The 13900-nt window shown below is 51.6% G+C and overlaps 1 protein-coding gene across 2 annotated transcripts in view; it reads right to left on the reverse strand.

The window, feature by feature from the left end:
• The window catches only part of SDK2 (sidekick cell adhesion molecule 2), a 313701-nt gene that overhangs the window by 93529 nt on the left and 206272 nt on the right, over window positions 1-13900 (reverse strand). For both annotated transcript variants that reach the window (XM_005584829.5, XM_005584828.5), the window contains exons 7-12: window positions 12740-12930; window positions 12516-12599; window positions 10256-10450; window positions 8548-8664; window positions 6374-6541; window positions 5369-5471 (exon numbers count right to left, since the gene is read on the reverse strand). In XM_005584829.5, coding sequence (XP_005584886.3) covers window positions 5369-5471; window positions 6374-6541; window positions 8548-8664; window positions 10256-10450; window positions 12516-12599; window positions 12740-12930 — 858 coding nt within the window. The remainder of the gene's footprint in view (window positions 1-5368; window positions 5472-6373; window positions 6542-8547; window positions 8665-10255; window positions 10451-12515; window positions 12600-12739; window positions 12931-13900) is intronic.

Consider the following 13900-nt stretch of genomic DNA (forward strand, 5'->3'; position numbering starts at 1 on the left):
CTGGGCGACACAGCAAAACTCCGTCTCAAAAAACCAAAAAAAGCCCCCACAAAAAACAGAAGCAGAACTAACAGAAAAGTAAAAAGTACAGGTAAGAAAGAAAAAAAGAAAGGAAAAGAAAAAGAAAACTCAAAAGTTTTCCGATAATGGGGAACCATGATTAACATTTGAGTGCGTGCCTATCTTCCAGACCCTCCTTCCCTGCCCGGACAGGCAGTGCACGGCAGCGCTGCTACACTCAGGAGTCAGACTCTCAGGCCAAAGGCTGGCTTTGCTACTTTCCAGCTTTGTGATTTTGGGTGAGCTCATTTATTAATGAATTTATTTATTTTAGACAGAGTCTGGCTCTGTCGCCCAGGCTGGAGTGCTGTGGTGCAGTCTTGACTCACTGCAACATCCACCTCCCAGGCTCAAGTGATTTTCGTGCCTCAGCCTCCCAAGTTGCTAGGACTACAGGCAAGCACTACCACGCCCAGCGAATTTTTGTATTTTTAGTAGAGATGGGGTTTCACCATGTTGGCCAGGCTGGACTCTAACTCCTGACCTCAAGTGATCCACCTGCCTCAGCCTCCCAAAGTGCTGGGATTACAGGCGTGAGCCACTGCGCCTGGCCTTGGGTGAGTTTATTTAACCTTACTGGGCCTCAGTTTCCTCACCTGTAATATGAGGAAACTAACACCACCGACCTTACTGCACTGCTGTGAGGATTGTACGAGCTGATATAAAATAGAGTAGTGCCTGAACCATGGCAAGCGGTCAGTAAAAGTTAGCCATCGTTATACATTTTAAATGATACAGTATATTTACATGAATGGTATATAGCAATCTATTCAGCCATCCTGTTTTTATTTTTTATTTTCTTTTATTCTTTTTGAGACACAGTCTCAGTCTGTCACCCAGGCTGGAGTACAGTGGCATGATCTTGGCTCACTGCAACCTCCGCCTCCTGGGTTCAAGTGATTCTCCTGCCTCAGCCTCCTTGGTAGCTGTGATTAAAGGCCTGTGCCACCACGCTGGGCTAAGTTTTTTTTTTATTTTTATTTTTAGTAGAGACGGGGTTTCTCCATGTTGGCCGGGCTGGCCTCCAACTCCTGACCTCAAGTGACCCACCCACCTCAGCCTCCCAAAGTGCTGGGATTACAGGCTTGAGCCACAATGCTTGGCCAGTCATCCTGTTTTTAAAGCTGCTTTTTGACTCAATAAAAATATCATAAACTCTTTTTGATGTGACATTTCCACACCATGATTTTTTATTGGATGCACAATGTTTCAGTACAGCTGCTTTGTAATTTAGCCGATCCCATAATGTTGGACATCCAGTTTAGCTCCTTGTTTTCCAATATTATAGTTAAAGCTGTGGTCCTTACGGCAAAATGTTTACAACCGTTCCAAATCACTTCCTCAAGGACAAATTCTCAGCAGTGAAATTGTTGAGTTAATTTTTAAGGCTTATACCTATTTACAAATCAACAATAGTAATCACCTTCAAATTCATCTCTTTATTTAGAAAGGACTTGCCAGCAGCACTCACAGGATGGGCAGAATTTTACTTAAATGCAAATTCAGTTGCAGAGAGTAATTCCCATGTAGGAAATAGCCTATGGCAAACACACATTCTTTGCTTCAGAATGTGGTGCTTTAGGAAGCAGAGATCATTGCCGGTGAAGTATTTGTGCCAAAACAACTGAACGTGAATCTAATTAGCAGTTACTGCAATCAAATTAGAAATACAGGGGATAGAAAAACAGGTTCACAACACTGTGAGAAAGCAGCCAGGCAAATCCAGGATGTTGAATATTCCATAGCAAGATCAACAAACTGTGGCCTGCTGCCTGTTTGTGTAAATAAAGTTTTATTAGAACACAGACATGCCCATCTGTTTATGTAGTGCCTGTTTATATATGGCTGCTTTAGCACTATAAACAGAGTTGAGTAGTCATGACAAGACCATATGGCTCTCGTAAAGCCTAAATGTTTACTTTTTGGTCCTTTACAGCAAAGATTGCTGACCTCTGTCTTCTAGAACCTGGTTTCTCCAACAAATCAATTATGTGAAAACAAAACAAAACAAAAAGACAAAAATAAAAAAGAAGACTTTTCAACAAATGGTGCTGGAAAACCTTGACATCCACATGCAAAAAAAAAGAAAAAAGAAAAAAGAAAAAAGTCTAGACACAGATCTTACACCCTTCACAAAAATTAACTCAAATTGGATCCCAGACCTAAATGTGAAATGCAAAGCTATAAAACTCCTAGAAGATAATACAGGGGAACATCTAGATGACCTTGGGTTTGACAATGACTTTTAAAATACGACACCCAAAGCACCATCCATGAAGGAAAGAACAGATAAGCTGGATTTCATTAAATTAAACTTTGCTGCTCTTCGATAGACACTTTCAAGAGAATAAAAAGAGAAGCCACACACTAGAAGAAAATATTTGTAAACGATATCTCTTTTTTTTTTTTTTTTTTTGAGACGGAGTCTCGCTCTGTCGCCCAGGCTGGAGTGCAGTGGCACGATCTCCGCTCACTGCAAGCTCCGCCTCCTGGCTTCAAGCCATTCTCCTGCCTCAGCCTCCCAAGTAGCTGGGACTACAGGTGCCCACCACCACGCTCAGCTAATTTTTTTTTTTTCTTTTTAGTAGAGATGGGGTTTCACCGTGTTAGCCAGGATGGTCTCGATCTCCTGACCTCGTGATCAGCCCGCCTCGGCCTCCCAAAGTGTTGGGATTATAGGCGTGAGCCACTGCGCCCAGCCTGTAAACGATATCTCTGATAAAGCACTGCTATCCAAAATCTACAAAGAACTCTTAAAACTGGGCAATAAGAAAACAATCTGATTAAAAAATAGTCATTGATAGATGCCTCACCAAAGAAGGTACACAGAAGATTAATAAGCAAATGAAAAGATGTTGTACATCATATGTCATTAGGAAAACGCAAATTAAAACAACAATGAGATATCACTGCACAGCTATTAGAATGGTCAAAATCCAGCTGGGCGTGGTGGCTCATGCCTGTAATCCTAGCACATTGGGAGGCTGAGCTAATTTTCTTTTGTATTTTTAGTAGAGACGGGGTTTCACCATGTTGGCCAGGATGGTCTCGATCTCCTGACCTCGTGATCCACCCACCTCGGCCTCCCAAAGTGCTGGGATTACAGGTGTGAGCCATGGCGCCTGGCCAGAAGTGTTTTTTTTTCTAGAACTGTTTTGGAGGTTTTCATGCTGGAAACCTGCACCTGCCCAGGCCCTTACCCCTGCACCTGCTCAGGTCGTCACCCCTGCACCTGGTTCTGCTCTGAGGACGTGTCACTCAGGGTTCAGCGGCACCACTTCAGTCTGATGTGGTTGTTGAGATCCTTTCTATTAGGTTGGTGCAAAAGTAATTGCAGTTTTGACCATTCCTTTCAAAGGCAAAAACCGCAGTTACGTTTGCACCCACCTAATAATCTGCTTAGGGAACCCTGCTGTGTTTTGCAGATAGAACAGGGTTTTCAATCCTGGTGACACATTAGAATCACCTGGTGAGCTTTTTAAAACTTGCTGAGGTCTGGGTCCCATTCCATCCCCAAGACCTACCTCAAGACGGAGGGCAGAAGGGATGCCCCCGTTCCCCCAGTCCAAGGAAGACAGACTGGGGTTGGAGCTGCTGGGGTGGCCTTGGGCATAGACGTTGCCAATTTTGGGGGTGACAAAGGGATGATTCTGCTCCCCACCCCCCATCTTGAAAAGATGGTCCTAGATGATTAATTCCATTTAAGGCGAGGACCCCCCTTCAGTAACCTGGAACAGGGATTTCTGTCCTGTAGGTCACTGGAAGGGCCTAGGGTGGGTCTGCAGGTTACTTGGCAAGAGGCCCCCGAATCCCATTATGCATCAGTAATTGTCTAGAAAATGAATACAATGTATGTCTTTCTCAAATATAAGTTGACACTTTTATAAATAAGTCATCTTTATAAAGATGACATTTTTATAAATAAAATCTGATTTAAAGTGTACTGAATTTCAGAATTTCCCTATTAATGAATGCTAAAAGTATAGCTACTACATAATGAATGGGCCCGAGATGCACAGCAGTATTCTATGTGGGTTCTCTCCCAGGACCTTTTTTACAGTTGGTATGTTAATTTTTTAAGAAAAGTCTATTAAACCCAGAAATAAGCATATTCTGGAATCTCTGTCAACAATCTTCTAACTATTAATACATCTACGTACATTTTTGCATTTGTGCTAGCGTCACGTGATGACTGTCTTAAGTGGTCAACACTTAATGAGGTGTTTCTCAAACTGGGGCCGCCGATATGTTCTCTGAGAATCGGCATTGGCCAAAGGCCCTGAGCCCCTTGTATCAACCTGGGCTCCCGGAGTCTCTTTTGGTGTGGCTGTACAGACTGTCATAGGCCCAGAGACCACCAGATGGCGCCCCAGGACGCAGCTGCCTCCGGCATGAGGAGGAGGAGGCCATTTCTCCCAGTGCAGGAGCTCCGGCCCCTTCCAGCCTCGATGCCAGTTGCTTTGACAGTGATATTGCTCATAAAATAGAGAAGCAACACGCAAGGAATATTTATTTCTAAGGAAGCAGTTGCATTTCCCTCAGCATTCTGGAGCTCAAGGAAGAGAAGGCAGGGACGATTTCCTCCTGGTTTGAGCTTCCAAAGCCTTGGGGGTGGGGGTAGGGTTTGGTTCGGGTGCTTGGGAGAGGTCCCAGCTTTTATACCTTTCTTGGCTGCCTCCTCCCAGCCCTTTTAGTGGCTTCCACAGCGGGACTGAGTTACCTGGAGGTCAAGTCCTTTGCCAAGGTCCCGGCTTGGCCGTGGCAGATGGTGGGGTGACCTCGGTTTGGATGTCAGTTTCCTTCATGTGCTTCTCTTGCAGGTTCCCCCCAGGGGTCATCTTCTGCCCCACCCCTATAGCTGATCCCATATCCACCTGCCCAGACCCCTCTGCTGCCCATTCAGAGGCCAGAGGGCCAAAGATTTGGGGTAGGCTGGGGGACACTAGCGGTGGTGTCCAGGGCCAGAGACAGCAACTCCCTGCCATCCATGCTCACCAACCCACAAGCCTCTTCCTTTCCCTTCCCTCACCCCCTCTCCCATTCCTCTTACTTCATCTTTCTGCACCCCTTCCTCTTTACCTCCCGCCTTGGAAACTGGCTTAACTCAATTCAGGGTAGCTCAGCTCCCAGGTATTTATTTCATATCCCCTACCTCTCAGCCCTGCACTCAGCTCTGGAAATGCCACTGCCCAGGAGAAGGCATGGCTGTGCAGCTCTTACCTCCCTGGTGTGGACACTCGCCCAGCTACAAGCTATTGCCAGAGGCTCCCCCTCCCCTCTTGCCTGGAGTCAACAGCAGAGCCAGTACCTGACCGTCACTCGGGGGTCGTGGCTCACTCCGCACACCATGGAGGCCTGGGTGCCCTTGATGACACTCTGGTCCTGCGGGGGCTTGGTGATGCGGGTCCGAGCTGAAAGACACAGCAGACACAGCGTGGTGAGAAGGGGTGTGGGGGCCGTGTGGCTGGACTCCGGGTGGATGGAGGGAGACTAGGTGCCATACGGAAGTCCCCAGATGGTTAAAAAGAACAGTGAGCTCCCTGGTACTTTAATTCTCGGAAGCCACATCATAGTGGGGGCTCATTAAATTCTGCCCTCACAAACCATGTATGGGATGGAGAGATCAAACTCTAAGGACGATCAGGGCCCTATTTTCAGCATATCAGTGGTCCAGCCAGAGTAAAAATAGGGATTTCTGATTTCCAGTCTAGTGCTTCACACACTAGGACCCCGGGGCTCAGCCCAGACAAGTGGCCCACAGGCATCCTGGGTGTGGATCCGAAGTTGGAAGTGGCCTGAGAAGCTCTCTTACAGCAGGGGTCCGCTAACTACAGGCTGGGGGCCAAATCCGGCAGGTGGCCTTTTGGCTAAATACACCCTTACTGGAACACAGCCACGCCCATTGGATGACGTATTGTCTGTGGCTGCTTTCTAGATAAAACGGAAGCTAGTTGAGTTGTTGTGACAGAGACCGTCTGGCCCACAAAGCTTACAATATTTATGATCTGGCCCTTTCTTGAAAAAATTTGCCAATTTCTGCCCTAAAATGTATGAAGACAACTCTCCTATAACCTCAGTGTTCTCTCAAGTCGGCCAAGCATAGCATCACTGGCAGAAGCTTTCTAGTCCCTGGCCTCTGAATCACTTTGTCACTGTCCCTCTGATGAGAAGGGCCCTGACTGGGACAGGCACTGGGGGTGGAGACACTGGTGGTGTGAGCCTGTGCCCCACAGCTGTCCTGAGTCCTCAGCACCTACAGAGATGCACACACACACACACCAATGTTTAAAGCCCTGTGGCTCTGCACACTCACCCCAAACGACTAGGTCTGCTGAGGCCTCGTCGACCCCCCGAGAGTTGGTGGCCAGGCAGGTGTAGGTCCCAGCATCGGAGATATGTGTGGGGCTGATGAGAAGGCTGCCCGACTCCAGGGGCGTAAATCGAGGCAGCTGCACGGAGCCACTGGCCAAGATGCGCTCCCCTGAGGGCAAAACAGGGTGGGGGTCAGCCTATAGCCCCCGAGGGCACACCCTGCCCCTCTCCTGCTGTTCCAGAGCAGTGTGGTCTCCTCGCAGGTCCCCGGCTCTGGAAATGCTGGAAGGAATGAGGACAGATGGCGGTGGGGCTGGGGTAGGGGCTGAGAGACCTGGAGAGCTTTCTGGCTTAGGGACAGACATGAGGGCACAGGGTCTCAGAGCAGGCAGCCTAGAGCCCAGGTCCCCTGATGCTCCTGTGCCCGCCACACCACATGCCCTTCACCAGAGAAGGGGGCACAGTTTCCTGATGACGGTGAGCAGCAGCCCAGCACAGCCCTCAGAGGCAGCTGGCACCTGGGTAGGGGGGCTGGGAGGGGGGACAGCTCTGACAAGGTGACGACGGGCGTCCTGCGGCAGGATGCTTCTGGAGAGAGTCACCTTCAAGGGAGTGAAGGGAAGTGACGGGAGCTGCCTGGAGTGGGGGTGGGGTAGAGAGGGACACGGTGTCCCCCAGCAGCAGCTCTGGTCAGGACAGACCTCCTTCTGCAGGGGGACTGAGGGAGCCTGGGGTCCAGCCTGGGAGAGTCCTGGCCAGAGAAAGAGGGGCAGGAAGAGAGAGTGCAAGTACACCTGCAGGAGTGAGCCTGGGAATGCAGGTCTTTGTGACTATGTCTATTTTAAAGAAACGCCCCTCTCTGTATGGAGGGGAATCTCCATGCGTGCAGCCGGGGGTCGTGTGTCCGTTTGTATCTGCGTGCAGGCACAGTGAACTGAGCGTGCTGGGTGGGTGTGCTTATTTCCATGTGTAAGCACGTGCCTAGCTGTGCCCCTATTTTCCCCATAAATGTTTATTGAGTGCCTACCATGTGCCAGGCTCTGTTCTAGGTCCTGGGAGATGGCAGTGGACAAAACCGACACCCCTGACTTTGCGGGGAGACGGGCCATGAGCGAGGTGAATAAGCCGATGATCGAGTGTGTGAGAAGGAGGGGAGTGAAGGAGGCAGGGCTGGAGGGGAGGGCTGGGGGCTGGGGCAGGGTGAGTCCTTGGAGGAGGCACCTCTGAGCTGGGGCTTGCTGGTGTGAAGGAGCAACTGTGTTTGTACGTGTGTGTGCACATGTGTATGTACGTGTGTATGCATGTGTGTGTGCATGTGTGTGTGCATGTGTGTGTGCATGGGGAGAGTTGTGAAGGTGAGTGTGCATGCACAGAGACGAAGAGGAAGTACACAGGGCAGATGGACTTAACGGAGGTGGCTTGGGCTCTGCTGGCCCCGCCGTCTGGAGCCCTCTGAGCTGCCCGGGGTAGGAGACTGGCAGCAGCCACCACCAGAATAATATTCATCATCAAGCACCTGTTGTTTCCTGGGCTTCCCAGCCTCCCAGGCACAATGTGAGCCCCTCACGTGTACGCTATAGTCTAGTCTTCACATTACCCTGGGGTATATATATAGTACTGTCACCAGTTTACAGATGGGGAACCTGAGGCTCAGAGTGAGTAGCTCACCAAGCTGGCAGGTCTTGGAAGATGAAGAGCTGGACCTTGAGCCTGGCAAGGCTGGGATGTGAGGGATGCTCTTTTTTTTTTTTTTTTTTTTTTTGAGATGGAGTCTTGCTCTCTCTCCCAAGCTGGAGTGCAATGGCACAATCTCGGCTCACTGCAACCTCTGCCTCCTGGGTTCAAGCGATTCTCCTATCTCAGCCCCGCTGAGTAGCTGGGATTACAGGCACCTGCCACCATGCCCGGCTAATTTTGGTATTTTTAGTAGAGATGAGGTTTCACCACTTTGGGCCAGGCTGGTCTTGAATTCCTGACCTCAGGGTGAGCTGCCCACCTCGGCCTCCCAAGGTGCTGGGTTTACAGGCATGAGCCACCACACCCGGCCGAGAGATGCTCTCTTGGGCTGTACAGCGTACGACCTTCACAAGTGTACATGGGGAACCCATCCTGGCAGGCTCCAGAGCCTAGTTCTGGCTGTCACACAGCCACACTCTGAAGGTCTGTCCCATCTACCTTTCTGCCAAGTGATAGCTGGTCGGGGAGCCCCCGAGGTCTCACATGCCAGCACCACTGACATGCCGTCGATCACCGTGCTGTCCAGGGGGCCTCTGGTGATGTTAGGGGCGATGCCTGCAAACAGAGAATTGGGGCCTTTTAGCCACACCCTGGGATTGGCCCTCCAAGTCAGAGGTCCAGGGGCCTCCAAGCCCACCGAGGGCCAGGCCCTCATCCTCTGCCTCCCATGGTCAGGGGCCTCCACTAGGAAGGATGTGGGCATCTTGATGGGGCCCCAGTGTTGGGAGGAAGCCCAGAGGGGCCATGAGGACTCCCCTATGTCACCTGCCCTGTGGAAGGACCCAGGTGACACCAGTCCCTACCCTGCTTGGATTCTCAGGCCTGCATTTGGGGGAAACTGAAGACCCCAGAAGGCAGTTCACATCCTCCCTGACAAGGTTATTGGGGTTCACAAGCCAAAAGTGAAAGGAAGGCTCTGGCTTCTTAAAAGAAAAACAGCCACAGTCAAGAGGGGGACTTGGCCACTTTCTAAGTGGCCCTGCCCCAGGACCTCCATTTGGCTGTGGCCACTGTTTAGGGTTGGAGCAGCCTCCTGGTTCTGCGCTCCCCTTGCTTCATCCCAGCACTCAAGGAAGGAGCTCGCCAGACACCGGAACAGAGCTAAGTTCACCTGTACTTGGAAGTCAGAAGCAAGACAGCAGCCCCTTGGTAGCCACCTTTGGGGCACACCCAAAAGCTCTCTGCCCCACAGCTGCCCTGTCTGGGGCCTCTGTGGGTCTGGGTGATGAACACTATGGAGCTCAAAGAGACCCCTGAACATCCCCGTGTTTCCTGAGGAGCCCACCAGTACTTTGCACTTACACAGACCTTTGAGCTTACGGGCCACTCACAGTATCATCTGCTTTTTTTTGAGACAGGGTCTCACTCTGTCACACAGGCTGGAGTGCAGTGGTGACATCTTGGCTCACTGCAACCTCTGCCTCCTGGACTTGAGTGGTCCTCCCACTTCAGCATCCCAAGTAGCTGAGAGTACAGGTGTATGCCACCGTGCCTGGCTAATTTTTTGCATTTTTGGTAGACGAGGTTTCGCTGTGTTCCTCAGGCTGGTCTCAAACTCCTGGGCTCAAGTGATCCACCCCGCTTGACCTCCCAAAGTCCTGGGATTACAGGTGTGAGCCACTGCACCCGGCCCACAGTATCACCTTTGACTGCTAAAACAGCTCCGGGAAGTGGCCAGGGCAACTATGACAACCCGACAGAGACTCCAAGGGCAGAAAGGGATTTGCAAGCAGGAGAACTAAGAGAAAAGCACCAGTTTTCTTCTTTGGAAACATGAGCAGGTCCTCTGGAATGGGGTCACTTCAGCTCTGCCTGGGAACCCAGGGGCAGTTGAAATGCCAGAGCTGGTACCCATGGTTGGTTTCATAGCTCCTTTTCTCAAAAAGCCGTGAACCCAACCTGGGCCCCAGGACACTGGAGAGAACTTCTAGGGACTGGAGATTTCCTCCAGGGCTCTGGACTCGGGGCTGCAGAGGCAGCAGGGGTAACTGGCTGTGCCCCAGGCTGCTGGGCAGCAGGCAGCCTTGGGGATCCTCTCTGCATCACGGAGCATGCTGTGCTCAAGAGCCCCCTGAGAAGACCTTGGAGGAAAGCCGTGTACTGGGAAGAGGGGCTCACGGGCAGGACAAGGGAAGGCCCGACTTACTGGTGACAGCCAGGTAGGTGGAAGTTTGCACCTCGCCGGCTGCATTGCGGGCGAAGCACTGGAACATGCCGGTGTCATCGGGCACCAGGCCGCTGATCTGCAGGCCCCTGTCGCTGCGCTGCCGGAAGCGGGCCAGCTTCTCCACCTCCACCACGGCCGCATCTTTGTACCAGGTGATGGAGGGCGGCGGCACACCTGTGGGCAAGACGTGGACCCACTCTCAACCTGCCTCCTGCCTCCTCTCCGCCTAGGAGGGGTGCTTGGGCGGAGGCCAGGCCTGGAAATCTGCGAGGGGGTCCCTGGTGAATCTTGGTGTCTAGAACCTTCTCAGAGGTGCCACTTTGGGTCTAGGGAGAGGAGGAAGATGCTCTTAGAGTGACAATTCTCAAAGTCTTTGGGATAGAGTAAAGATCCTGGGATCAGTTTAGCATGGAAACGCTGGATTGGACAAACTAATTTATTTATTTTATTTTTTATTTCTATCTGTGTAGAGATGGGGTCTTGCTAGGTTGCCTAGGTTGGTCTAGAACTCTTGGTTTCAAGCATTCCTCCCACCTCAGCCTCCCAAAGTGCTGGAATGACAGGTGTGAGCTGCTGCACCTGGCCCAATTTCTTATTTTTTATTGCAATACTTAGCAGACACACGTGTGCTCTGGGAACCTCCAAGTGGGGATACTTTCCCAAACGCATGGCGCCCTGTGTTGAAGAACATGTAGAGGGTCCAGTGTTCCCTGGGGGGCACCTGGAAGCCCCCCATACCGGCTTTGCACATGGAGGTGAAAGGAGGCTCCTCTCCCCACTCTCAGCCTGGCACGTTTTCAGAAGTTTCCCCAGCCAGGCTGGGCGCCGTGGCTCATGCCTGTAATCCCAGCACTTTGGGAGGCTGAGGCGGGTGGATCACCTGAGCTCAGGAGTTCGAGACCAACCTGACCAACATGGTGAAACCCTGTCTCTATTAAAAATACAAAAATTAGCCTGGTGTGCTGGTGCATGCCTGTAATCCCAGCTACCCAGGAGGCTACCTCCTTGTACCTGGGAGGCAGAGGTTGCAGTGAGCCAAGATCGTGCCACTCCATTCCAGCCTGGGCGACAGAGCGAGACTCCATCTCAAAAAAGAAAACAAAAAGACTTCCCCCAGAAGAGCTGGCCACACCCTGTCCCAAGGAGCACCCCACGGCCCTGTCTCCACTAAGCTTATTTGCCTTCCCTTCCCGGCACCCTCCAATCCTGACAGCCTGTGATGCTGCATTTCATCCAATCCACCATGCGCTCTCTTTCCCACGTCACGTCTCCGCGATCAGGAGGTGTCTTATAATCGACAGCATGTCATAATTTAATTGGCTGCCTTTTTTCTTTCTTAGTAGTCCATAAAATAATGGGGCATCTTACAACCCATGGCATTTTAGATGAGATTAAATAAGGTATCTTTATTTGTTTATCGGCTTGCCCATCTCCCTCCCGAGAATGTTATGTTCTACAGGAGCAGGGATCTGGCTGTTTGGTTTATTCTGTATCTCCCCACTCCTGAGGACACTATCGGCACATGGTAAGTCCTCAAAATATATTTGCTGCCTGAATGGATGGATCTTTGCCTTCCCCTTGTGGAGTCTCAGAAGGGAAGTCATTACTCATCCCCTCCAGTGCAATCCTCGCTCCTGCAGAGCCACATTTTGCCCCTTTGCTCAGCGTGTCCCACTGTGCACGCTCTTCTCTCTTTATCATCCCGGATTTCACCCTGGCTGCAGGCTCTTTTGGTGGAACTGAATCAGAAGGAAGGATGATGAGGAAGGGGAAAGTAGAAATTCTCCAGGAACTCTTTCAAGGGGGGTTAAATAGGAATAGCAGAGGGAGCTGGCAGAGGAGATGGAGCAAAATGGCCCAGGAAACAGGCCAAGTTTATAAGACACATCTCAGGTGAGATGCGCCCGGGTGCTGCTAGTTCTGGCATTACGGTAATTTGTCATTGTCTACAGCTCTCAAATTATGGGCAATTTGGGTCTGTCACCTGTCCTGAAATTACGGTAAGTTGGGTTCATTTGTAACCCTCAAGTTATGGTACTGTAAAGGTTGATTTCCAGCCTGAGATTATGGTAATTTGGCCTGTTTGTTTCCTGGGGTGCCTGCTCAGACAGCCAGACAGACGCTCTGCTTAGTGACATGGTCTGGAGAAGAAGCTGGAATTTAGAAATGTCCATGACAAGGACGAGAGAGGCTGAAGATCTGGGGTCTTTGTCCCCCTCCATCGGTGCCGCCTCATTACCTTTGGCCCGACAGGGGATGTCCACCACTTTCTCCATCTCTGCAGTGATGTGTCTTTCTGGCTCCTTGACAAACTGCGGCGGTTCTGTAGGAGGAAGGACCAGGGGAGGGGATCAGAGCCATGCTTCCTTTGATCCAGCCACTGTGGAGGTCACCCTTAAGAAGGCCCCTCCCCGTGCTGCCCCTACTCCTCAGGGGAGCCCTAGCAGCCCCGCCCTGTCTCACCCAGCACCGAGAGGTAGGCGCCCCGGACCACAGAGGGGACGCTGCTGCTGCGCAGGACAGCCTCGCACTCGTAGTAGCCAGCGTCGCTGCCAGTGGGGTTGGGGATGGTGAGCCGGCGGTTGTGGTCACTGATGCCGCCTGACAGCAACATCCCGTCCTTCTTCCAAATTATATGCAGCTTGATCAGGGGCCTGCAGAGGGCAAGGGAAGGCCAGTGTTCAGCCATGAGGACTCCCGGAGGCCTGAGAGGCAGGGCAGGGGGTGGTAAGGAGTGTGGGCTTGGGAGCCCGGGCTGCCTGGGTTTGCCACCTTCCTGCCACTTTGTAGATGCAAGATCTTGGGCAAATTCCTACTGGGCTCTGGGTCTCAGTTTCCTCTTCTGTAAAGTGGGCGCATCTGTGCCTACTCAGGGGGTTGTAGCCAAGGTGAATGCATTAGTGCCAGTGAAGTGCTTGGACCAGGGCCTGCTGATGGACTTGGAACTCAGAGCTTGGTGGCTCAGGCAAAGCAGGAAAGCAGCCTGGCCTGCAGCTCTTTCTTCTGGTCTTCCCTGTGTGCTGTGCCCCACCCAACCACAGATCAGTGACATGGAGGAGATGAGGATGAGAGCAAGTGACAGACAGCAACATGAAACACCCAGAGTTTGAAAAGGGGAAATAAGGGCAGACAAGACAGACAGACAGACAGACAGACAGAGAAACCCACCCTCCAACTGCAAGAGAAGAGCAAGGGTGTGATTCTGGCCTGGCTTTCCACCATCACCAGCCCCTGCACCCCCTGCACCCCCAAGACTTGGTCTGTCCAGGCAACTCCTGTTTAGCGCCTGGTGGGTCACTGAGGATGGATCTTCCAAAGTAGGGCCCTGCTAGTGCCATGGGGGTATTCAGAGGCGCCCCGTGGAAAAGGAGTTCTGTGGCCGCATACGTCTGGGAAACAGTGACTTGAGTGACAGTAGCCCGAGTGATGCTGGGCAGGTTCTTCATTGAGGGGCTTCTCAGGGCTTTCACTGCGCAGTTGCACCCTGGCAGCCTTGCCCATGTCCTGGGGTTTGGATATGTTTCCCCTCCAAGTCTCATGGGGAAATGTGATCCACAATGCTTGGTGTCACGCACTTGGTGATGGAGTGAGTTCTTACTCTATTAGTTCATGTGAGAGCTGGTT

The sequence above is a fragment of the Macaca fascicularis genome, chromosome 16 (assembly GCF_037993035.2).
Source record: "Macaca fascicularis isolate 582-1 chromosome 16, T2T-MFA8v1.1".
Classification (NCBI taxonomy): domain Eukaryota; kingdom Metazoa; phylum Chordata; class Mammalia; order Primates; family Cercopithecidae; genus Macaca; species Macaca fascicularis.